The following is a 26070-nucleotide window of genomic DNA, read 5'->3' as shown; positions in this document are numbered from 1 at the left end:
TTGTAAAAATTGTAAAAGTCCTTATCTCTAATGGCACTAAGAATGCAAGTTCCCAAAATAGAAGTTGTCAAGTCTAGAGGTGAAGATGATTCTTGGGGGAAGAAAGTGTAATGACATACAACTGTGGATCAATATAAAATCATTTTAGAACAAGAATACAGCATGTACCAATGAATGTAGACGGGAATGACATTGCTAACCACTTATCAGATAGTAAGTTTTCTGCATGTATTTTGGATTTCTCTGTGTGTGTATGTGTGTGTGTGTTAAATATAACAACATCTCTGTTCTTACTGGTATTGATTAACGTGCAGATGGTCTGCTGAGGACATTTTGCTCAAACAAACACAAAATACTATTGTTACTTTGGAGTTAAGATTTGCTTGCCTTTTAGGCTGATGTCCTGGTGGGATGAGTAATTTAATAGGTGTTGCACAATAAACTGGTGGCAAACTAGGGAGTTGAACCTTTGGCTTCCAGACTGGAGAGAAGACCTCTCCATCCTTGGTGCATGGAGACCAGCACTGGCGCTTATTCTGATGTCCTACAGGAACCAGCCATCCTCCCATGTATATCAGAGCCATCCTCGACTGCTTTGCCCGGGGGATGTTGGTCGCAGTCCTGACACCTCTGGACTGACCCCCCCTCACTACCTCTCTCAGGCAGTAGAGGCTGGCAGAGGTCTCTCCTGGTGAATAGACTCTGCCCAGGTGCGATTTTCAGGTAGCTGTTTCTCTGGGTGAGCCAGAGAGGTCCTCGCTTTGGTGAGCACAACCTCCTTGATCACTGAGTTCAATTTAGATACCGCAGGTGAGATCAATGCAACATCACACTTGGGATCTGGTGGATTTAGTTCTGCAGATCTGTTGCCTGGGAGCCAAGCTGTCCTGGTTCCCGCTCTTCTTGCAGCTGAGTTAGCATGAAGAGATAACATTCAAACTCATCAGAAGACCAGGAGTACACACTTGTAGCTGGGGAGCAATCTAGTAATCAGCTAGGGGACAAAATCCAAGCAAATTGATTGCAGATGAAAGGAAATGCTGAGACATTTCCTTCTTTTTGACCCCTCCGTTGTGGACGGTGCTGACACACCATTTGTTCCTCGTCCCTGTCTCTTCTCGCAGGACCACGCTGATTTGAGAAGCCACTTCTTCACTGTGGGGATGAAGCTGGAGGCGGTGAATATGAGGGAGCCATTTAGTATCTGTCCTGCATCAGTGACCAAGGTGAGCTCCCAGAAGGGAGGGCTGAAAAGGCTGATTAGGAACATCTTGCTGATTTACACCACTTTTAGAAAAACTCAAGAGTGGAACTTCATTGGATGGAAAACACATTGAGAAACAGGTTTAAAATAAAAAAAAATCCATGGATGTTTCCTCCATAGTGGATTGTATCTGTCCTACAAGCTTCAACAGGTAACTATATATGCGCTTAGATCCGATGGGGATGTGCATGGCTGTCTACCACCTTTGTGTAGAAAAAGGGGCTCCTCCGTTTATCCCTGCCTTCCCTCCATGCAGACATATTTTCTCTGCATATCTGGGAAACCATCTGAAATAAAACAGCTGGACATGGAGGGTACCTGGATATCTCATACACTCTCTGAAAGGCAGGAGAGGGGAAGGCTCTGGGGCCTCCAGGATCACCTCCAGTCCCTGCTCAGCTATACGCACACTGAGAATCCCTCAAGCCCTGGTGTTTTCCCTTGCCTCAGTTTACCCATCTGAAAATGTCTTGGTCTGGTAGAAACACTTTGACGAAAAGCGTTAGGTGAGAGTGGGTTATTTTCAGGAGTAGTTTGATTCGTGAGCCTGGCTGTTTCAGCTTTCCACATTTGCTAATGTTACAGCAAATTTAACTTCTGTGTTTCTTTTTCTCCTCCTAGGTTTTTAACAATCATTATTTTCAAGTGACCATTGATGATTTGCGACCTGAACCTAGCAAAATCTCCATGCTTTGCCATGCGGATTCCTTAGGGATCTTGCCAATACAGTGGTGCCTTAAAAACGGAGTCAATCTCACACCTCCCAAGGGTTCGTATGCACAGTTTTGATTTCTTGGTGATTTGTGGGCTTCCTCTGAAGGAAGCTTGCTTGTTCTTACTGCCTTTAAAACCCCGTTGCTCTTTGCCTGAGAGCATCACACTAAATATTGCAAACCGGCGTGGCTCTGTCGAGTCGCTGGAGTTGCTCCGGTTGATGTCAGCCAGGGAACATCTCTACAAACGCATCTCACGGGGGGATTGGTGCATCTGCGTTTTGCAGGCCAAAGAAGGCTGTACCAATGTGTAGTGAATCCCTGCAAAATGCATCTTGGTGATGCTTTGTTGAGAGAGCAGGAGGAGCATTAAGGGATGTTTTTACCCCATATGAATATCCGCTATGCCAAGAGAGAGGGTGATCTGTTGGTTAAGTGCAGGTTGGGTTCAGATCACTGCTGGTTTTGGCTGTTAGTCTGTTTGAGAGCTGTTTCTTCCTGTTGTCCCTCCAGTCTCCATCTGTAGGGCACTTCCCTACTTCCAGGGGATGGGGAGAGGGACACAATAACACATCAAGCAGACAGCGAGCCAGTCTTACAGAAGGAAACACAGGGAATTCAGGTTTGGGATTGTCCTTGGGGTCAGGCAGAGCCATGGCACCCAGCTCTGCTGTAGCGTCCACATCGGTGCAGAGCCAAGTCCAAGCAAACTCCCATATCTAAGCGGCTTCTGGATGGAAATCAGCTTGTGCCCCACCAGCTAAACTCACAGCTGTCTGCCCGGAGTATGTGGACATTTCCTTAGCCATCTCAGAAAATCCCAGGCGAGGGCAAATTGCGAGCAGTGCTCGGATCAGAGCCAGCAGAAACAGCCTCCGACCGTGGTGTTTCCCAACTTTGTTGCGGCGCAGTTAATTACTTGCCATTTCAGACAACCACCTGCGGTGTCCCAGCAATATTTCTTCACTTGCAAAAAGCGTCTGCTTTGTGGAACTGTAGATTTTCGAAGCTGGCCAGGGTGTTGATCCTTTGCCAAAAAAATGGTGTTGCTTGGGAGCAAAAAGAAATGCCTCAAAAAGAAAAAGCCCATCAAGTTTTGTGCATGCCGGTTTATCTTAACTTCGGAAAAAATGCTCTGCTGCCAATCCCAAGGAAATGAAGGGTTGTTCCATTGTCACCCTAACACTTTTGCTGACCATAATTCAGCTTCTGCTGGGCCGAACTCTGCCAGATTCGAAGTCCTCTCATGTGCGTCCAGCGTGTCTTTTCAGCCCATGTAATGTGAAATTCCCACCGAAGTCTGGGAGCCCTGTGCATGCAGCTGCGTTCAGTGTATCCATTATTTTCCTGCTACTTTTAGTGTAATACGTGTGCTCCCTGGATGCTTCATCTCCCTCCTACTTAAATCTGGTGTTAATGATAACGCCTGTGCAAGCGCTTGTCAGTAGTGGCCACAAAGTCGAAGCAGCGGGTGGGTATCTGGGGTGATGCCTAGAAACTAGGGCTACACCGGGCTCCTGAGACCGCATACGACGTCTCCCTTCATTCCCTTGATCAAAATAAAGTTTGTATTCTGCTGTCAGATCAGAAATCCTGGAGGGAAGCTGTTAAAAGAGCGAGTAAATGGCAGATATATGCACGCTATGTATTGCTGTATTTCTTTTTGTGCGTGTGATGGCTGCGTGCCCAAGCTGCATCTTAACACTTTTGGTGTCAAAAGCCTTCTCCGTCGGCAGAGACGCTCTTCGAGTTACTAGGATGTGATCAGACCTCTGAGTGATTTCTGAATGATTTGTTTGAGAAGAGCTAGGTGGGAAGTGGAATGCATCCAGACGGCAAAGCGCACTGAGGGAACCAGCCTGTTCTGAGCAGAATAATACCAGCTTTGCATAAAGGAATAATCAGGACTGATAGGAGAGGGCTGCAACACTGCAGAAGTGGGGAGGGCTGTGCTGTGAGCTGGCTGCTGATGAGCTGGTCTGTGGGAGGAGGAGGAGAAGGAAATCCCACCATTTCCACCAAAGCCACCCAACGTCTCTCCCTGCCCTGGGGTCTCCAGAATTGCCTGTTCCAGCACACGGCTTTGACCAGCCCGCTGCTTCCCCAGTGCTCAGACAATTCTGACCAACATCATCCTTGGCAGAGAACATGTCAACAGTATTTGATGTTGCCCAAATGGCTCTCCTTGTGAAAGGCAAGAAATTCCCATGGAGCGGAAGATGACAATGCGACACTACAGATGTCCTTCCTTTTTCTCTGTGATAGAAGTTGCTTTGCTGTACTCTGGACTTTTTTTTTTTTGTTAACTGTGATTGACAAAGAGGTTCTGTGGTTATAAAATTAGCTGAGTTGATTTCCCGAGAACAGTGTGGCAGGTTGGCATATTTGGGTTCCCAGTACTTTTTGTCTTCTTGCCTTCGCGTTTCAGGCCTTTGTTGAAGCCCTACAGTAGAGGAGTCACGAACAGGAGGTGCAAACATTTGCTGCTAGAAATAGAGAGTAGTGTTTTGCTGTACAGTGCCAAAAATGAATACCCATTTACTGCTGCTGTATAAACACTGAACAAGCGCTGTTTATATTTATTAGAGCTGGATTTATAGACCACTTCCCTTTAGAGTAGCAACCATTGTTCCTTTTTATGAGCTATTAAGGGGGGGGCGGGGGGAACATTTCGGTAGTGCTACTAGTTGTAAGGTTTGCTGAGGAAATGCCGCTTCCAGATCCTCCAATACATTTGCATTGTGGTATTTGCTTCTGATTCAGCTGCCGGGCTCTTCCATGCTGAGAGTCGAGATAGCAAACACAAGGAGGTTTTGCATGTTTTGGGAGCAGGACGTGAATCATGCAAGCAAAGCTTCGTGCGTTATCACTTGGGCTGAGCCACTAAGCGGAGCAGCGTGGGAATGTCGCGTGCTAACGGAGCTGCACATTTCACTTGCATCCTTAGCTTCAGGGAAGAGGCCCTAGAAAGGTCCAGGCTTTAGGTTCAGGGAAGAGGCCATAGAAAGGTCCAGGCTTGTTTGTCCCCCCCAGTATGGGGGACTCCTCTTGGAGTGATCTTAGTGGGGCTGCAAAAGCGAGTTACGGCAAACTCCGTTGCTGTCCTCCCCAATTTTGTTCCCGCTGAGGTCTGTAGCCAGAGGTCTGCTAGCGATTGGGATGGTGCAGGGCCAAGTCAACAGGTGGTTGTGCAGCGACGACTAAACAACATTTTTATATCTCACTGAAACCATGTCCACGTACCTTTTTTCCATCCACTCTGCCAAGACTGTGCACAGCTCACAATTAAGATTCAAGAAGTGTCCACAGGGGTTTTAAACTGGAGGCAAGAGAACGTGCAGGACGTGGGCAGGTTTCTGTGTCTCTGAGCCCTGGGTGATTTAATGTGGACAACTACAGTGCGGATGTCTCCATCCGAGCCAGCTGCCTGCAGAGTCACTAGAGGGACTTTCGTGGACCGATTTGGCTCCTTCTGAAGGAGGACAGACAAATCACACCTGGATGTGCCTGCTTCTCCGCTGACTGCTGAGGGAGCCAGGGTGACGCTCAGCAACAGGCATCTCCGCTGCAAACATCTGTGTTTGGTCAGATGAATCCCCTTCTGACCTGAAGTGATCTAGACTTCTCCTCCGGTTTTCCATGTCATTTTATTAAGCTGAAAACTATCTGGCAAAGAAGTAGTTGGAGAAAATAAGGAGATGGAGAAGAAGTGGGAAGAAAATACTGTTGTAGCAATGTATGTGAAAATGGTGCAAGGATTTTTTTTTTTGTATGAGAAATGAAGATTCTTTATAAATAATTGTCTTTGCTTTTTCTTTTTATTTCCCTGTGCCTCTTTATTTCCTGTTTTCCCACCGTTATCATGTTTTAGCATCAGACTTTCATGCTCCACAGAGACCAGGCATCTTGGGAGCCTCTGTGCTCAAGGTTTTGTCTTATTTATTTGTTTGTCATGTATGCAATCATTAAAATTAGAAGTTTGTCTTCTCCCACATACTTGCATCTTTGCAGGATACTTGGGGGTTTATTCTCAAAATCTTTACCTCCTTTTTTGAGTCTGGGTGACTGATAGGCATATTCCCCTCCATACTCCAGCCCTTTTTTGCCTGCAAAAGATTTCAGAATTTTCACTGTCATAAAAGATTCATTCTCACACGATCTTAAGTGTCCCTTTTTGCCTATCAATGAAAATGACATTAAGGGATGTTCAGTGAGAACGAGTCCAAGCTGAAATGCCAAATAGGGAGGTTGAGCTGAGAATTTGGCCTTTAAATGACTCCTGAAACTTTCCAGTGCGCGTGGTTCTGCAATAATATTTTTGCAGTATCGGCTCAGGCTCCTGGATGGGATTAGCACCCTTTTGTTTCAAGCATTGCAAAAACATAGGCTAAGAGCCAGCCAGAAAAAAAAAATCTCCGTCCCAGGAGTTTATTGCCTAAATAGCCAGGTGAGAGCTATAGATGAGTAGAGCTCTGTTTTGTCTCTCTGTGTTGGCCCCGTTTCAGATGAGCCCCTATAAATCAGTGTCACTTCCATCTTTCAACTTAGGGGATGAAAGGATCATCTGGTTGATGAAACTTTAGCCTAGGAGCTGGGAAATCTGGGTTCATTTCCCTGCTCTGCCCCAGGTTCCTTTATGTCCTTGGATAAGATGTTTACTGTGATGGGACTCAACTCACATAAGTTGAGCTGTTGGAAATTCAGTCATGTAGGGTCCGTCCATAGTCACTGAAGAGAGGAGAATTTATCCCATCTTAAGGGAGATCGGATGAATCAGCTTCTAAGTGTGCTGGTCCTCTCGCTGTCAACTGCCGAGGGGCCCTTGACATCCAGTTTCAGTAGCCCCAACTTTTAGGTAGCTAAAGCAAGGAGAGAGGAGTCCATGGCTAGTCCCACCTGGAAAATGAAGACAGTAGCACTTCTTTGCTCATTAGTTATGGCATTATTAAAGCCTGTGAGATACTTGCAGGAAAGGGAGAATAAGGAAAATAAAAATCATTAATTACTTTTTATTGAAGACCTGGAGTTTGCCTTGATGTGTTTGGCAGGGATTGCCTCTCCCGTTCAGCTGCCGCATGCTGCTGAGCCACTGCCCACCGCTCAGAGTCCACTATGGCAGTCGCGATGGGTGCATGCATTGTGTGGCATGTATCTGGGAGGGTGTTAAGAAACAGAATAGCTGACCTCTATCCCTTTTCTGTGCTTTTGCACCCTGCATTTCAGTCCCTAAGAGAAACGCAAAAGGTATATGACCATGGGCTGGAGATGTGTTGACACTGGTTTTAATGGTACATGAGCAGGAGTCCAGGGACCAGAGCAGTTCGGGGAACGGGCAGCCGTGAGTAGCATTCGGCTGTGTCCCCTGGGGAGTTACCCCCCCTCTGCAGGGAGGGTGAGCCAAGCGGGACCAGTCGGGAGCTCACGGCAGGATGGGATGGACCGGACACACGTCCTTCCATCAGCGTCCTCTGTGTGGGCTTTCTTCTCTGGAAGTTCAGGACAGTAACAAGTTGCTTCCCAGGACCTGTGGGCTGATACTTCCCACTTCACCGAGATGCGACGGGATGCTGAAACGCAAACGGTCGTCGACTCAGCGCCCGTTTCCTACTCCCACGCGGAGTGGTGGCTGACGGCGCGCTCTGTTTTGTCTTCCTGCAGGTTACTCTGGCCAGGACTTCGACTGGGCGGATTACCAGAAGCAGTGCGGAGCGGAGGCAGTGCCTCAGCTGTGCTTTCGAAACGTAAGCTCCAGTTTTCCCTTCGCGTGGCACTTGCCGATCGGTGCGAGACAGGGCTGCTCAGCGCCGAACGGCGTGAGCGAGCCTTCGGGGAGGCTCCCCCAGACCAGCGTGAGTCTGTCTTGGAAAGGAAGCTGGAGAAGTGTTTCAGATCTCCATCCCTGAAAGATGAAAAATATTTTCTTAGTTTTTCTGTATCTGATCCATTTAGATTATCTGCTCTTCATATCTCTCTGATCTTGTACAGCACCTAGCACAAGAAGGATCTGAGCTTACCCTTACAAGTAATTCAAATGCTACAAAAAAAACCATAAACCAAATTAAAAAAAATTCATATGATGTCACCAGGCCCTTTTCACTTGTTGGATGGTTTTTCTTATTTCCAGAGGGATGCATTCAACTAAACCAAATGCACTTAAAAAGTACAGTTGAAATTGCTGAGCTCAGAGTGTAAGGAGAACATGGATGAAGCCACGTGGCAGCTCTGCTCTTTGGGGCTGTTCTTGTAGTTCCTCGCTACAGCAGCAGTGATGCGTGAATGAGTAGCACACCATTACACTCCAGGCCACTAAGATTTTGAGCTTCAAAAACAGTTTTTTCTGGACTGCTTTCCAGCACTGGCAGTCCAGCATGGCTTGATCCTACAGGAATTCACTGCTTAGGAAGTGAAGCAGTAACCTGCCTTTTCCAAAAACCTGGTGCCCTTATTGGTGCTCCCATCAACTGGCGGAAGTCAAGATCCTATTAGTAACTCAGCCTGGAGATTCAGTGACACTGAAAATCAGCATGGTCTTCTGAAGGGTTTGCATAATACAGCAGTGTTGTGAAAGGTGGACCGCTGATTCCTCTGGGAGTTGCATAGTTTTTTTGCTAGACTACCATGCTGATTTTCTGTGCTATTTTGGATTTGGAAGGAGAAAACTTATCCTCACCTAGAGGTTGTGTGCTTCTGTGCAGATGCACTGTGAAGGCCTGAAGACCTAGAGAGCTGTGCTGAAGCAGGGAGAGCTCCGGGTGCAAATCCTCAGGCCTTTCCCTGAGCTTTCGGTCTCCCTTGGGGTCCGCCAGAGAGATGTGAGATAGGGCAGAGCAGGTAGAGGCTCTCCCACACCATCCTTGTCTGTATGCAGCATCTCAAGCAGATGCGAGCCTGGGGGACAGCTCGCTAGTGGAAAGCACAGTGGAGACAGTCACACAAAACACTTGCTGCTTTTCCAGCAGAAAAAAATCTGCAGAAATTGTGCAGCACTGCAGAATTTGCAGTTTTTCCCACAGCGCGTCAGCAAAATGGTCAGCCTTCTTCATGCTGGCCTGGAATAAACCTTCGATTAGCACCTGCTGTTGATGAAGTCCGAGGCTCAGCCCCAGCTTCCACAGCATCTCACTCAGCGATGAAATCAGAGTTGGGATTTCTTCGCCCCGTTTCTTTGCCCATGCTATGCAAAACCCTTGAAGGACCTTAAGCTAAGATAGAGGCTCAAAGGAAAGCGGGACAGTGCTGCATCATTCCAATACACCAGGACAATCATCGTGTTTCTTCTCGTCTGCTTGCACTGCTAGCACCCTTCCCTTGTCTTTTTATCTCTTTCTCTCTTTAGTCAAGTAATGGATCTGTGCTCTCAACACCGGCAGCCTTGAGAGCAGACTCTGTGTAATATTCTCCAAAGATTAAATCAGGTCTAAGAATTTTCTTTCTTTTCTTTTTCCTTTTCCTTTTTTTTTAAGGGAACATTCATCAGATGAACATGTGTCTGTTATGCTTTCACTCTCAATAACGCAGTTCTCTGCAGAGAGATGTAATCTTGCCGTTATCGCTCGTGCAACCTCCCTGGCTGCTCGGTCCGTTTGTTTCACGGCTGTGAGTGGCTCTTTGATAGGAGGCTTATTGCGAGCAGATCTTCCACGCAGCACAGCCAGACGTGGTGTTGGAAGTGGCTATGCTGTAACTGCTTCCCCAGGGGGGATATTTAACAGGGAGAGGCAGTTACGAAAGGGATTGACATGACCAAATGCTTAGTAAAATAAACTCCCAGCTAACTGTTTTGCCATTGATTCTGTATAAATTAGCCTCCAGCATCGAACTGCAATGAAAGGAGCCGGTGTGATGATAAATGACATTTCCTTGTTAGCCAACATAAAAAGGTTTTAAACAAACTCACCGTGCTTTTCCGTAGTCCTGCCTATTAGCAGCTTTTACAGGGTGAAGCCACTCTGAATGCCGGGCAGAGTTTGGAACAGTCAGAGCAATGTTTGAGACTGAAAACACATTTTTGGAAGGCCTCTTAATGAAATGAAGGTCAGATCCAGAAGTCTTCAGTCTCATTAATAGCTCCCAGTGACTGGTCAAGGTGGAGTGCCCCTGGTGCTAGGTGCTGTACAAATAACAGGAGGATCCTGTTTAAATTTGGCATCCAGTTGCTCACAGGGGATTGCTGGATGAGAGAATGGTATCGTTTGGAGTCAGTGGCAATTGTTACCCATCTGAATTATTATTAGGGAGCCGAGATTGCAGCCAAGATAGGGAATCTTTTTGCGTTACTGTGCTACATTTTAGGGATAGTGCTGGTAGGGATACTGGGAAAGGGCTGAGAAGTAGAGGGAGAGGGGACACTGGAAGGGACAGAGGGCAAGGGTGGAAGTGGATGAGTTGAGTAGCTTGAGGCTTGGCCTGAGGGAAAGCATGAAATCGCTGGGCTTCTGGGGGAGATTTTGGGGAGGATTGTAAGTTCTTGGTGGTCCTTCGAGCCTGGGATCATCTGCAACAGCTGGATCCAGGGGTGCTGGTTCGTTATGTTGGTGCTGAGCCATCCTGGCTCTCGGGGGTGCAGAAGGGACTGGGACAGCCTTCTGCAGGGGTTTGCCAGGGAGCACATTAGCCTAAGGCAACTGTTCCCGCATGATTTGAACTGCAGCTTCTCTCAGGCTCCCAAACTCTTCATAGAGCAGGAGCCAACATACTGTCTCAAGCTCACGACCCTACGTTTTGGTCCTGTGTTTCTTATTTGGGCTGATGACCCCTCATTTGGGTACCATTGCTATAACATCTGGGCTGGCTTTGCCTTCACAGGGGAAGAGGGGAGGGGAGCAGGAGCCTCAGAGAACCTGTGAAAGATCTGTTTCTTTGGTGCTGCATATAAGTGTACAGAAATACTGCTCTGGCAGTAAACACAACTGGCTCCATCTACACCTACCAACTGCCTGCATGGATGGAGTTACGTACCTAGAGTCTTCAGAGAAGGACTTTGCACACTGAGCTTAAAATCCCCCAAGTAGAAGAAGACTACTTAAGTAGGTTACTGAAATTTGTCCAGCATTAGTCAGACTGGGCAACTGTGTGGAGGAGTGGGTCCATGTTTCTCCAGTCTCCTCAGGCAAGGTGGGGTGTTTGCTTTAGAAAGTTTCTCCTAGCAAGGTGAGAGATATCCAAGCAGGCCAGATCTGGGAACCCTCTTTTTAATATTCCGGTGGCCAGCAAATGCATCACTGGCCACGAACAACATTGCTTCCTGATCTGTTGCTGTCATCTATTGTTCATAGGAGCGTCCAGGGCAGGTTCCATTTTGAGTCTGGATGCCGTGCTGAATTGTTTCTGAGCCAACAGCCTATTTAAAGTCATTCAGTGCTGCAATGCCATGTTTCAGAGTTGGCCTTTGACTCTTTCAGACATCCTTCAGCCGTGGCTTTACTAAGAACATGAAGCTGGAGGCTGTGAACCCCAGGAACCCTGCAGAGATATGTGTCGCTTCTATCACCTCAGTTAAAGGACGGTTGATGTGGCTTCACCTCGAAGGTATGCGCTGTAAATGCTTCTTGTCTTCTTTGTGCAATGGTGTGTGGTTTGTTCAAACTCTCTCTTAGTTTTGTTCTCCATCCTCTGCCCAGTACTGCTTCCTCCAGCTTTGCTTTTTTATACACATTAAACAATAATCTAAATTATTAAGAATTATCTTCCCCTGCTCTCTCTATGAGGGAGCCACAAGACCTTCCTGCACCTTCCCAACCATATGGACTTCAACAGTCATCTCCACTGATGTAGAAACCTCCCCACTGCCATCACAATGAGCCTCTCTCCTGGAAATGGACATCTGCCTTGTTCGAGCAGCTGAGACTTCCAGTGACCTTCCCAACATGCACTCTCGCAGGGTGTCCTGTCCCCCGCAATCTCATCCTTTCCTTCCTCTTCCTTTCCCTCCTTTTCTTCATCTAGATCCATGAAATTTTTGCAAGCTGTGCTATTCCTCGCCCTGACCTTTGCATACTCACATCCCTACGCCCTGTGCCTGTACCACTTCCTTGACCTACGGGAGCTCTTGCAAGCAGTAACTCCCTAAGATTTTATCGAGCTGTCATCCCATAGAGAACTGTGCTACTGTGCAGGTAGTAGTAGGAGAGTGTTGAAAAACTATCAGAGTATAATACCACCTCAAGACTTCCAATTTTACCTTTTACCTTTCTCAAAATGAAGTGTTGATGGACCTGGCCTTGCTCTTCAGACATTCTTCTTCAATTCATCTGAGCAGCGACTTAAGTGTAAATTAGAACAATACAGTGATTCTCTTGCTTCTTGCCTTAAAAACAATATTATTCATAAAGTCACAGAGGACAGGAAGATGTCCTGTGTTGCCCTGTGTGAGTATTCTCATGAACATTGTGATAAACCATAAAGTTGTTCTAATATGTACCAACATGTTTTAACTTTTACTCATCAAGGTAATACACTATTGTTAGGAGCTGCTGGCTTCTGCATTGGTCCCTGATTTACGCCTTGGACTGCTATTGAGTTTGGACACCCTGCCCAAATGTGTTTTAAAGAAACATGTGAAAAGAGGTGAAATAATTCTGTTCTGGGCCATTCGGGCTGCATATGAACGGTGTTTGTCCTGGATGTTCAGGTATCTCATGGTACTTGCACAGTAGAAGGACAGCCCCGTAAGGATGCATCGAAGGTCAGGAAGTGGCTGTGTCTGCAGTGGATACAGGAGCTTCAGTTTGCCTCTGAAGTCGGTGGGAATTGGATCTGCGTTGCCTACAAATGCAATATGCTGCTTTGCCTTCTTTGGAGAACCATGAAAATATTTTGGACCTTCCAGGGGAAGACAGTTAGGAAGGGGTTAATGGGGACTTGTACGTGCCATAGTCAAGCACAGGATTTTGGGAAAGGGCATGTCTTCTTTAGGGGGCTTGGGGCAAGGGCTGATGGCATAGATCCATGTGAGCTGAAATCTCCTGATCTGCACAAAAAGCCGGTCTCCCTCCTCCACTAAGAGCTCGGCTGTCAGGGTTTGGGGGCCGGGAAGGCATTGAAAGCCAGATTACCACTAGCCATATTACTTCATCCTCACCTGGTACAAGAGAGTTACTCTTCCCTGTAATATCACGCTGCATTGATCGTAAAAACCCAAGAAGTATTTCTGCATCCAGTAATGTGTAATGCAGTCTGTGCAAGAGGAAGAATCTGTAGTCAGAGCCCTTAAAGTTAGTAAAAACATTGGCATGGAACCCAAATTACCACATCTGTGCTAACAGCTCGCTCTAAACTATAAGAGACAGCTATTCTGCAGGGTTTGGCTCTAGAAAAGCAGCGTTATGCAGCAGACAAGGATCTGCTGATGCCTCCGTGCTGAATTCCCTCCTCAGAGCTTTATAACTCCATTGCTACGGAAAGAGAGCTTCCTCCCGATCGAAAACTTGGCAAGCAAAGGTTTGAGGCAACGTCTCTCGAGCTGCTGTGCCGTTGCAGCGAAGCCCCGCGGGTCGGGGCAGCTGCAGTTTGGCTGCAGAGCTCTGGAGAAAGCCGAGCTCCAGGCATGTGCCTGCATGCAGCAGGGGTGGAGAGCGCAGGACAACTGGGTTTTCTTCTTGCCTTCAGGCTTGAGGTAGCTAATGCTCCTCGACAGCCTGGTCTGGATGCTTAGCAGTTATTTGTGGTTAAGATCTGGAATCCATATTTGTCTGAAATACAGTTCTGTTGTCAAATTTGCACCACCTTCTTGTGGACTCTGGCCCGTTGTGGCAACTACTCTTCTTCAATGGGCAGGTTCCTTCACTTTCAATACTCAGATTTTATGGAGCTTGGGAATCCTTTACACTTTTTTTAAGCTGTAATATTTTCAAAGGTGCTCACTGTTCACTAAACTCTTGCCCATTATAGTCAGTAGGGAATGCTGTTTCTTGGGTCTTTAAATCAGCTAGTCCTCCCATATCCTGGATGAGGACAAGGAGAAGGCCACATGCCCCCATCTTGCTCCCTTCCCTTCATCTCTTTCTCCCCTCCTTTTGTCTTCTAATTTCTTTTTAAGTGTGTTTTTTGCAACTTGTCATAAAAATCCTGTGCGCATCTCTTTGTCTTTTGAGTTCTGATGTATCGGTGCTTTGCATTTGTTTTATAGCTCAGTACCGGGAATTGAATGATCGGTTGTAAAAGGAAAAGATGCAAAATACTGCAGAAATAAAAAGAAAAGGTGTCTTGGCTGCTATTGGAATTACTGACTATAGTAGGAACAGAGTTTGGCTAAAACTAGGCATATGAAAAAAAAAAAAAAAAACCTCCTGCTTGCAGAGTTGTAAAATAAATGTGGCTTGGTCTACGGCACGTTATTTTGACTCCATTAATACGCTATTATTTGTAACTGATTATTTATATCCTGGTAGCAACAAGACATCCCAGCTACCATGGGAGCTCCATTGCTCAAGTCCTCGGGTCCCACCGTTTATCATGGCTCCGTCTGAAGCCTTCATTGTTGTCCTCCCCGTTTCGCTGTTTGACGGCCCAAATGGCAGCCGTAAAACAGGCTGCAGTAGTTAAGCAGCATCGAGTTAGACATGAGGGAACATTGCTTAATAAATCACCCTTTGTACAGTAGCAAAACTCTGTAAACTTCAGGGCGAGCATTTAATGAGCAGCAGTATAGTTCCCCTGCGGTGGTAAAGAAGCACGGGTCCGATACAAGGCTTTGCGCGTCCCATCACTTTCTGCTACTTTATTACTCATCATCTGCATTGTTAATTTTTACTGGTTCATTTTAGATTTTAAAGCTGAAACTTTCTGCTTTGAATTTATGCAAGTTGTAATGTACGCTCGCTGCGCACACTAGGCATTTGAGGAAAGCTCTCTTGTTAATCGCTTCTCCAGAGAGTTTTTCCATAATACTCCCTTTAATCGGTTTCCAGAATTACTGCTCTATCCTGCCCATCATGTAAGGTTCGTAACAGGAGATGGAAGTTTTCCTCACCCTATTTTCAATGCCCGTGTTTTCTGCTTCTCTGTTTAACCTCACAAGTCCAATGGACATTTCTTGGTGTGGGAAGACAGCCGTGTAAAATGCAGCAAATTAATGAGCTTCAAACAAGCTGTTTTCTGGTTATATGAGTGAGACCAAATGGAGCAGTTAGATGTTGGAAGTAGAAGGCTGGATTATCAATCGCCAAAGGGAAGAAGCATTGCCATGGAGGCTAGAGCAGATGTGAATGTGTCCTACAGGACAGGCGCAGTGGTATTGCAGGAGGAGAGAATAAACATTATGGTGCTTCCGTGGTCATGAGGGTGGCTGCAGTCGTAAACTTTAAAATCAATGCCACATCTATTATTGTTTGTAAGCAGGAAAGTACATTTGGTTTGTTTATTGGGCCAGAAAAGCACCATAGAACTGTTGCAATAATGAAAATTGTGCGTTTTGTGGTGGATTGTGGAGTTAGATGGTGTTTCGCCTCCTGGAGAGTGCAACTTCCATCAGGTTTAAGCAGGGCAGTGACCACTTGATATTTTCAGATGGAGGGAAATGATTGTCCAGGGAACACCAGCTGCTAAAAAATCTCTCTTTGCATTGTGGCTTATCCTGCTCAAATGGGCAGGTTGTGCCTGTTGCATGCCTTCATCCCTTCTTCCATCCTTCCCCATATCCCAGTGAAATAGGAACTATACCTTTGAGGTATGATACATGAACAGGCTTGCACGGCTCAGAGCAATACCATGAAGACATCCATGTGTCTCTGCAGACTCTGTGGCTTCATTTTTGTCATCATTTTCTCCAGCGCTGTGAGCACCAGCACCTATTTTCATGCTGCCTTTGGGTTTTTGCATGATCTCCCACTCTCAAAACACAGGAATTTCATTACTGATGACAAGACTCAGCCAAACGCTGCAGCTCAGCCTGGATGCCGTTCCCATCACAAAATTCAATTACTGTTTCAGTTGCGCTGTGAGCCCTTTATGAACATTCATTAGTGGAAAGTTCCCTGTAGTCATCTAGCTGAGCACAGTCAAACACTGCTGCATTGAGCAGGAGGCAAAGATGCTGTAGAAGATGCAAAGTGAGGATGCTGGAGGGGGAAGCAGCTGATCTGTTGGTCTCTTTTGTTAGGAGATTGTCCCCTGCCGTTGCCAGAGCCATGGGTCAGAGTGCGAGAATAGCAGATGTGGGGGTGAACGTCCTGGCCAGGCTGTGCCAGCACATGCAGACTTGAATTGGTGTAATTAAACAGTGTCTTGACTCAGGCCCCTTTGGCCCCAAAAGCCTTTGAAGCCTGCAGGAATATTTCCATTTGCTTCAGTGGGCTTTGAGTGTGACCCACAAAAGTCAAGACATGACAGCATCTTCTAAAAGAGACATAATCACCAAACCAGAGGAGATTGGCTCTAGGCAGAGATTTTTCGACGGGATTTTGGAGTCAGCGTTGTGCCCGAGGGCTTAGCGATTCTATCGAGTTTAGGATTTTAATGCTGCCAGTCCCTTGTGTGATCCGCTCACTTTTCACGTCCAGTGAGGAGCCCTAGCAGAAGTCCTGGCACCTTTAGAGTGGCCATCTCGACCTTTAAAGGCAGTGACTCAAGGGTAGAGCTGCACAGACAAGCGTCAGTGGGGCAGTTGGTGCATAAAAGCCTGTCCCATCATCTGCTGTTCTGGTGGGACCCATGTGCACGCTTGTACCGGTGTGAACAGGCCCCCAACTGGCTTCTGCTAACTTGCTCATCTATCTCTACTCCAAAACCAAGACATCAATTAGGGTGTCCTGTTAAGAGATGTAGGGAAAGTCATGCATCTTTGACCTCACTGGATTTTGGCTGCTTCACTCTGTGCACCTTTAATCTGCTTCTCATGCAAGTTTTCTCTGGAATCACACTGCACTGTAAATACAACAGCCTTATCATTGCTGTCTGTGCCAAATTGAAGATGAAATGATGCCTGATTTTGATACAAGGAAGCAGATTTATTTTTATGTGTTCCATCATTTTGCCTCCCTTGGTTTGTGATGGATGTTTGAATGGCGCCGAGCTCAGTATTCCCATGTCTAAACTGCATTATAAATTTGTGTTTATAGGTTTACAGATGCCCTCTCCAGAGTACATAGTTGATGTAGAGTCTATGGACATTTTCCCAGTTGGCTGGTGTGAAGCGAATGCTTATAACCTAACTCCACCACACAAAGCTGTTTGTAAGTACATGGAGACTTCAAGCAGAACAGATAGTGTTTCGACTGATTTATCAGGGAGTTTGCCTTATGTCTATAATCCGGTCCTTGAAACTGCCAACCTAACCAGTAAGTGAACTAGTAATCAGTCTGTAACCGTACTGTAATAACTAGTAACAAACCTAATTACTGACCTAACTCTACACCCATAGTATTGCCTAGTTTCTACTTGTCTATGTGATCAGTTCCTCTAGAAATTGTATTGTTTGCTTTGGGAAAGGCACCTATGTGTTTTGGGATTGCCTGATGTGCCTTGTGGGTTTGCAGTGCGATTGTAAGCATGCAAATTGGGTTTGTGGCACTGAGCCACATCCCTCAAGCAGTGCTCCTGAGCATCTCTACGGCAGAGCACGAGCCATTTGGGACACGTAGCAGAGGGGAATGATGGACAGGTATAGTGCAGGATTCTCCAAGGCAGGGGGGTGAATTAGAAATGCAGGACCGGGAATCAGAAAAGAAAAAAAATTCAATATAGTATATAGAGGTCATCTAGGTGCTACCTCTGCAAGACAGGATCAGCTCCACCTAGACTGAGAAATGTTAACGTGGCCTCCTATGATGGAATTTCTACCTCTTCTCAGGCGATGTGTCCTGTTATTTTGCTGCTCTTACCAGTCCAAAGTTTTTCCTAGCATTTAACTTAGCTCTCTTTTGACACAATTAAGCCCGTGGTGTCTTGTCCTACCTCCAAAGGATATGAAGACCAATTTCTTTCTTTGCCATTTGCATTTGAAGGCTTCTCATGACTGTTCCCTCAGTACAGCGTAGTCCTAGGTGAGAGGAGGCCTGTAGGTTGCTGGGAGGGCACAGTCCAGCCCATAAGTCATCTAACAGCTCTGGAAGAATTCATCTTGAGCTTGTGCGACAGGGCTGAGACAGTGGTAGGGCATCCCAAGGAGATTTGGGGCAGCTTTCAGAGTTGCCTTTCCACCAGGGAGCAACGTCGCTGCATAAGACAGCATGGACCTGGCTTGCCCAGAAATGCAAAACCAGGCTAGCAAAGCCGGAGCAAAACCTACAAGGAGCTGTGGGAGAGAGTCAGGCTTGAAAATCAGGAGAGCAGGGAGGGAGAGTGGCCATGGACTCACCACAGCCCTGGTCGGGACTTGCTGGCTGAGATTCGGTGGCTCGATGCTCTCCCGTTCGTCGCAGAGCTCATCCAACCCCGATCTCAAGCTACCAGCTGAAAAATTATCCTTGCTGTTTATATTACTTAACATCTGAAAGGCAAATTTTAAAATGTGTCAGCCCTTTTGAAGAGTTAAATATGCTTATGTTAAAAATCAGGCAGCCAGGGCCTAATTTGGGAGACTACTGCTATGGCAACATTATGCAGCCTTATTGCAATTTATAGCTGAAGATAAATTATGCTGGAGGTAATCATGCTTGTAAAATATAATCTTATCCATATGTGTTTCTGTATGGAAAAATATTTGTGTTTTTATTTTCATGTTTTTTTATACAGATCCCATAAAACACAATATTAGCATTCTGGAAGAAAGATTAAATGTGCTATTACATCTTTAAAGCAGGTTTTAATGATGTAGTGACTTACTTAAAAATAAAAAAGATGGCGATAGTAATTAAGTACCATTTAACTGTGTTATAAGTTATTTTATAGTCGGTGCATTTATGCAGCTTTTTGTTTATTATGGGTGTACTTTGTAGGACAGAGGACCACAAAACTATGTTTTCTTCCTTTTTTAATTTTTGCAGTACGAAAGAAGAGAAGGATTGCAGTTGTGCAACCAGAAAAGCAGTAAGTTTGGGGTTTTTTTGGGGTGATATTTTTACAGTGATGGATCAGATCTGCTAAGGGAGATAATACGCAGCAGCTGAGTGACATTGCTAACTACAGCCCAGATAGTGCAGCAGAGTCAGCACAGGGGTTCCTTTAAACCTATAATATTTGTGAGCATATTAGAAGCTCTTTGTAATAGAAATTTCTTACTAGCTGGGACTGTGTAGCCAGTGTCCGATCTCCGGTGGCCGATAAGGGATGCTTAGGGGAGCATGTACCAGGAGGGCATTTCCCTATCTAGTCCTTCCAGTTTCCAGAAACCAAAATTTAAGGGACTTGAGTTAGTGGGTGGAAATATTTGCAGTTTAGAGGGCTAAAGCTCACCGGCTGGAGGGCATTTACAAAGGAGGGGTGAATTTGGCTCCGTGTCAGGAATACGCAGGCCCTGGGCTATGAGGAGCGGTCTGCGTGGAGGTCGGGCTGCGTTCAGAGTATCTCCGTGCTTTGCTCCTGGTGGATTCAGGGCACCTTCCGAGTCCCGTGGGAAACCTGAATGGCTCCAGTTGTGCCCCCTTGCCCAGGCTTACGCTGTTCAACGTGCCGAATTGTTGTTTCACAGGTTACCATCCACAGTGCCTGTTGAGAAAATACCTCATGACCTCTGCCCGGTTCCTCAGCCAGACACGACAGGTAAGGCACCAGCAAGGTCCTCTCCTCGTTTCGAGGTGGAGTTGCCTGTGGAGAGGGGGACAACCCCAAAGAGCATGTCCTATGGGAAGGGGACAGCCAGGGCCAAATCCCATGGGGGTGTAAGGCGGTATAGACCCACAAACAGTGGGTACCTCTGATTTACATCATGTGAGGTCTGGTCCTGTGTGTGTGAATGTTGTGTCTTGCTTGGGTTGCCTGGGCTTAGCTGCAGCTTGCCCAGTTCAGCTAACGATGTGAAGGCTGGACTAATGAAGTGGAAAATGGATGCTGCTTTTTAATTGGCATCCGTGAAATTGTGTACACCAGAACTTAATGCATTCCCATGTTAGCATCATGATTATGTGCTATGGCCGCTACTTCAGCTAAAGGTAATTTTTTCTCCCCTTTAGTGATGGCAGGGGGTTCTGAGAGTGCAATATTCATCCAGTTAATTGCATCGACACTGTAGGAGGGGCAGGATTTAACTGACCTTATTGCAGCAGTCTGCAAGACATGCACGTGCCTCCCAGCCAACATCCCAGGGCCCCGTTACAGGCAAATGGAGAGAAACAGGCTCTTTCTAGGTATGATCATCTGAGCCAATGTGGACAGCCACCTGGCCGGCACATGAACCACATCTGGAAGTACCTGCTTCTCTCCATGGACCGTAAAGGAGCCCAGGGTGATTAGCCTAGAGCCATAAAACTGCTCTGTAGACCCATGTGGGGTCAGATGAACGGCACCTCAGTACTTACCTAGATAGACAGTAGCTGAACAGGGGTTGTAGAGCCCTGCACCTAAATTTCCGTCCTGAGTCGCTTCCATATCTGTGAGAAGCAGATAATATGTTACCTGTCTGCTGAGCTGCAATCAAGTTGCTCGTGTACCTCTGCGACGTGAGTTATGAAAGAGCCTCGGGTCGCGGTGTGAATGAAATCCCATCCCGATTCTCCTTCAGTAGGATGTGTGGCCGGAGCAGTTACTATTAAAAGCAATAGCTCTTCCCATATTGGACGGATTCGAGTAGCAGAGGCCTCTGTACCTGCCATCTCAGGGAAAACTTTTCATGTCCCCTTTCCTCTTCTTCCCAACATCTAGGAGGAGGAAGAAGGGCCCTTGATTTGCTGTACAAAAGTGCTGCACGCACATCAATGTTGCTTTCTCCTTGCAGGCACCATCAATGGGAGATATTGCTGCCCCCAGCTCTACATCAACCACCGCTGCTTCTCAGGTCCATATTTAAACAAAGGCAGAATAGCAGAGCTACCTCAGTCTGTTGGGCCTGGCAAGTGTGTGCTTGTCCTTAAAGAGGTATGGCTCAGCTACTTTTTGGGGGGATTTCAGGGGAAAATGTGAGCCATGGGTTACAAGGCACCTAGAATTGTCCTTCAGCTCTGTAGTGGTCTTCCTTGAGCCCAAGTCGCGAGCTGAGAAGTGAAGGTAAGTATATGCGTTTGAGGTTTTACCAGGAGAGCTGACAATTTGAAACATGAGGAGTTTTGTTGGGTGGGAGCAAGTTTCATCTAACCGTGGCTACTGTGCAAGAGAGATTAATGTTCTGACTAGAGCAGGTCCCCCAGGATGGCCGCTGTGAGGTGTTGCCATAGACCTGTTTCTCCTGGCACAGGTAATGCAGCATCCTCGCTGCTGTTGTGCCAGCAGATTCATCCTGACTGACACCCTTGCATGGGTGACCATGGTCTTATGAGGCCCAAACCATTGGGATTTGAAGTTAACAGCAGTGAAAATCAAGCATGTGCATGTGATGGGCTGTATGGAAGCTGTGGTGCACTCAGCTCTTGCTGAATACGGTGGGGTTAATCCCACACAGCAGTGATGGCAGGGAACCAAAATCTGTTCACTTAATGCTGACCAAATCAATGCTTGCTTGCTTTGGGCCAAATCCACAGCGTGCTGAGCACTTTCTCTTAACATCAGGAAAAAGCTAGCTTGTCTGAAAAAACTGTGTAAAGATTTCCCGCACAGGCTACAGTCCATACAGAAATGAGAGGCAAAGTAATTCCAGGTGGGAAAGGACAGGAAGATGCTACCACTGGATAAACAGCGAGCCACTGGCACCTTGGGAACCATTTCTACTTGTCTCCTCTAGAAATCAAGATCTTTTGGCTTTCTAACCTGGATTTGTATGAACCCCACTTAACGCAGATATTTATGATGCAAGGGCGTAGCTGACCTCTCTCTGCCCTTGGTGGAAAGACATGGGAGCTTTAGGGCTCCATTCATCTGACGGATTTGTAAAAGCCTCAGTGCCTAGCTCAGATGTGGATGTCTGTAGTTGTCTGAAGTGAGATGACTCCCATCCCCTTAGCAGAGGCAGCTGAAGTGGGAGACTCCTCCCAAGTCACCCACTACCTTTGAAAACGTGTCTGTACTGTAGAGTGACTCCTGCATCCTCATTTGCTTGCTTGTAACCTCTGTAAGCTGCTTTATACACAACAGCACTGCCTGATGTCTCACATGGTTAAAAGCTGGGCTGTGAAGAGCACCCAATAATCCAGCTGCTTGTGCAGGTGGGACACTTGGATCTGAAAGAAGCAAATCAAAAATAGCCCTCAGCAGAAAGCAGGATAAAGTGGTTGCAGAGTAAAAGTTGACAGCTGCCAAATTTGAAAGCAAGTCCATAGCGGCTTGCTGATGGGGAGCGTTAGCGATCTGCTGCTACTTGAAAAGCAGACAATGAAAAAGCAACATGGGGGAAACATGAGGCATGCACAACCAATATTTACACTAATGTTTCTTCCTCCTCTCCCTCTGGAATTTGGGTTTTCAAAGCAAAAGTAATGCAAAGCTTCTGCAAGAACCTAGAATCTTATGGCTTTTCTGCATTGACTTACACCAGCTTCTTCAGATTCCAGAAGAATGGGACCTATTCTCATCTGTGGAAATCAACCTGAGCAATTCTACTAATTTTCTTATGGAAAGCCAATTTTCCTTGCTGTGCCTCCTTGCAGAATTGCCTGCTGAAGGAGCAAATGGCAGTGTCAACGAGACACAGGCATTTTCCTCTTGGAGACATGAATGACTTCCCAAGGAGCAGGGCTGTGGCAATAGCCCAGCATAGCTCAGTGGTATTTTGCAGTAAATCCAGGCTCATTCTGTCCATGTAGACATGAGGGCCTGGTCCAAGTCCTAGGAGGAGTGAAGAGGAGACATTTGGGGCATTGCTCTGGAAAAATGTGCCTGAATCGTATTAGCTGCTGCCAAGGTGAGAGAGCTGTCGGCAGCTCAATGGACCATAGGGAGGGGTGAGGATGGAGGTACCCAGCACCTGGTGTAAGCAAGAGGTGGGAGAGGTGGGAGATACCTGCTGACGTGCTGTTCTATGGTCCCTCCGTGCATACAGAGAGGAGAGCCACCTCCGACACCCCATGGCCACAACCGCAAAGCTTTGCAGGGCTGCAGAGTCCTCCAAGGGTTGAAGCAGAGGAGAGCCATCATTCCTATGAACCCAGTCTCAGTGCTGAGGTTGATGGCTTTGTCTCGCTTTATGCCTGCTGATGATGTGGCCTGGAGACCGCAAATGCATTATAATTATCTCTCTCACACTGTATAGAAAAATTGCAGGCCACTGTAAATTATGCATCAGTGTAACTTGTTTGGAATAGATAAATTATACATGGGCTTTATTTCTGCAACACACAGGGGAGTGGTGGAGAAGACAATCCTATGCTGAAAATAGCTGAATATCACTCTCCTGCCCCATCCCTTGGCCCTGTTTAACCAAAGCATGGTTAAATCATGGTTCAGGGTAGCAAGGTAAAGCATCTTCTGCTGCACAGTAGTAGTTCTTTCTAGAGATAAATCATATTCCTTATTCAAGAGAAAGGAGGAAACCTCTCAGTTCCTAATCCACTTCATTGCTGAGCTGCTGAGTGTTGAAAAAAGGATGCTAATGACCTATTTGCACACCAGGTGCCTTCGTGTCCAGCCAGGCTGTCTTGTGCAGCTGTTTCCTCTGCAGGCACGTGCATACACATTCACACGCCCCTGCTTGGCTTCCCTGCTCCTCTGTTTCTGGCAGTCCCATAACACGGACTCAAGGCAGGAGCTCTGGGGAGCAGATGTTGAGCATGTCTGAGATGATCCCTGTTGCAGGTGGTGTAATCCGAATGCGTTGTTACTACATCCCCCCAACTTCTGCTCGATTGCTTTATCCAGGTGTTGGATATGGAGGCTGGGAGCTCTGCAGGGAGCAGAGTGCAGAGGTGTCTCCTGCGCAGAGTCCCTCGCAGGATAGCAGCTCATAAGCAAGATTTTGGGGCAAAACCTTGAGAGCAATTCCAGCTTATCTAGTAGTATGATCAGAAATACTGGCTTCAATTCTCTGTGTTCGTGTGTCTGTGCGTGTGTGTATCTTTGCATTCATGCAAAGCCGTAGGTGAGTGATGGGTAACGTTCTGGTATTTAGTGCCAAACTCATTTTTAAAGCCCAGCTGTTCATTATTCCCAGTTGCACCACTAATCTCTCCTGGGACCAGTGGTTTCTTGTGGCCTCTTTAGATATTGACTTCAGAGGCAGAGTCTTTCCATTCTACTTCTCACCTCAAGAGGCAGGTGATGGTGGTAATGCCTGTTGTTTAACATCAGCTTCGAAGCTTATCTCCTTCCTAACATGCTTGTTTGAAAAAAAAAGTTGAGATTTGGAGCAAGAGACTGTGGAGACGTCAACTACTGCTGTCCAGCACTGCACCTGGGCTGGAAAATAGTGGCTGTATAATGGCAGTACCATGTAACAAATAGTAACTTTAAATTAAATCAAAATAAATAGATTGCCTGCCTGATTTAGCTTTAGGATCACAATAGCTAATAAGACCCTCTGAACAATTCTGCCGTCTATGCCAACAACTTTCCACAGGAACATCTCCTGAAAACAAAGTGAGATGGCTTTTTAAGACTTCAAATGATCTGTAACCCACCAGATTTTAGGGAAGTCTGTTCTAAAGATTAGCCTCACTGCATACTGCTGTTACTATTCTTAGGTCACTTTGCTCTTTCCCTATTAAAAAAAAAAAGGACTTAAAGGTAACTTAACTGTTCAATTAATGCAGACAGGAGAAATCAGTCAGCATTTTGTGAAGGAAGGCTATTGCACTTTGCAATTTGAAATTTTTGGAGCACAGAATGACTTTTTAGGAGAAATTCGCTTAATTAAATCAGATGTCTCAATCTCAGTGGTTAAGTAGCTTGCACTGAGCCTTAAATGTATGACTGAGCCAGGCTGATGGAGTTGTCATTAGCCATCAGATATGGTATTGGGATGGCAGAAACCTTCTATAGTCCGAAAAGATATGAACTGCATTTCTGCAGGAGGGTTCAGTAACATGCTCCTCAAGACTGCTCGGTGGACTTCAGCTCATCTGTTCTCCAACTCAGGATCTGACTGTATTTTTGTAGATGTTGTACGCAGTCATAAGCATGTCAGCATTGTGATGCCGCAGCCTTGAGTGTGGCAAAAGCTAACTTTCAGATGCCTGGTCATCTAGTGACTTAATACCTGACCAAGCAGCTCTGCATACAGTAAGTAAGATATCAAACTCTCAGACTGGTCACGCTCAAGCCAATAGGGAATTCAGTGAATCAGACCAAAATTTGACCCATCTGATGTGATAAAGTGTTTTTCCATCTCCAGAGAAAGTTGTAAATTGGTCTAGGTTCCTTTTTTTTTTTTTTTTTTTTTTTTTTTAATCCCAGTTAGTTTTTCCCCAAGAAACAAAGTATTCTAGTCTCTTCCTAGTGTTTAACAGTCTGTGAGATTAGAGGATAATGTTGTTAGAAGATAACATTATTAGCATGATAATGGACTCCTGCTGCAAGGTAGAATGTCAGGCCCAGTGACTTCTATGAAATACATGAAGAGTAAAAGCTAAAGCTTTTTATTATTATTATTATTTTTCCTTTCTCCAAAGGGAAATTATTATTCTGTCAAAACACTCTTTTTTTAACATGAGTTTAGAAGAGAGTCATGGTGATGACAAGCTAGTTTAGAGGAAAGTGTTGGTATGTTGAGTGTCTTCGCAGGGCTGAGGGTCACTAGGTGTCTCGGATAATGCCCGGACAAACCAGGGTGGGCTTAGAAGCGTGCGTTAAAAGAGATTTTCCAGTGTGCTCCTGCAGAGGTCTTAAATGACTCTCTGGATTTGCTGGACTGGGAGGAGAACACATTTGATGAGGTGTGAATGCATGTGGGAACTATGCAGATGCTACAGGTTTTTGAAAACCCGCCTTTTCTTTATGGTCAAATTAAAGCTGGCCCCTTTCAAAAGTCATGCCTGGCTCTGGAGGGATGGGAAGGTATCTGTTACAACAGCATTATTATTGCAGTGCCTCAATCCCAGTTTTGTCTTCTCGATATGGGGTCCAGTCAAGTGGTATGTTTTAATTAAAAGAGGATTTTGCACATTTAACTACCACAGACTCCAATGAAATCTAGTGGCC

At 46.2% G+C, this 26070-nt stretch overlaps 1 protein-coding gene across 2 annotated transcripts in view; it reads left to right on the top strand.

The window, feature by feature from the left end:
• The window catches only part of SFMBT2 (Scm like with four mbt domains 2), a 118354-nt gene that overhangs the window by 68754 nt on the left and 23530 nt on the right, over positions 1 to 26070 (top strand). For both annotated transcript variants that reach the window (XM_026119388.2, XM_064500246.1), the window contains 8 exons: positions 1125 to 1226; positions 1886 to 2033; positions 7636 to 7718; positions 11379 to 11505; positions 17034 to 17147; positions 18900 to 18942; positions 19544 to 19614; positions 20786 to 20925. In XM_026119388.2, coding sequence (XP_025975173.2) covers positions 1125 to 1226; positions 1886 to 2033; positions 7636 to 7718; positions 11379 to 11505; positions 17034 to 17147; positions 18900 to 18942; positions 19544 to 19614; positions 20786 to 20925 — 828 coding nt within the window. The remainder of the gene's footprint in view (positions 1 to 1124; positions 1227 to 1885; positions 2034 to 7635; positions 7719 to 11378; positions 11506 to 17033; positions 17148 to 18899; positions 18943 to 19543; positions 19615 to 20785; positions 20926 to 26070) is intronic.

Source organism: Dromaius novaehollandiae, chromosome 1, assembly GCF_036370855.1.
Source record: "Dromaius novaehollandiae isolate bDroNov1 chromosome 1, bDroNov1.hap1, whole genome shotgun sequence".
Taxonomy (NCBI): Eukaryota; Metazoa; Chordata; class Aves; order Casuariiformes; family Dromaiidae; genus Dromaius; species Dromaius novaehollandiae.
The sequence above is the reverse complement of the archived record's forward strand: the minus strand, read 5'-3'. Positions and strand labels throughout refer to the sequence as shown.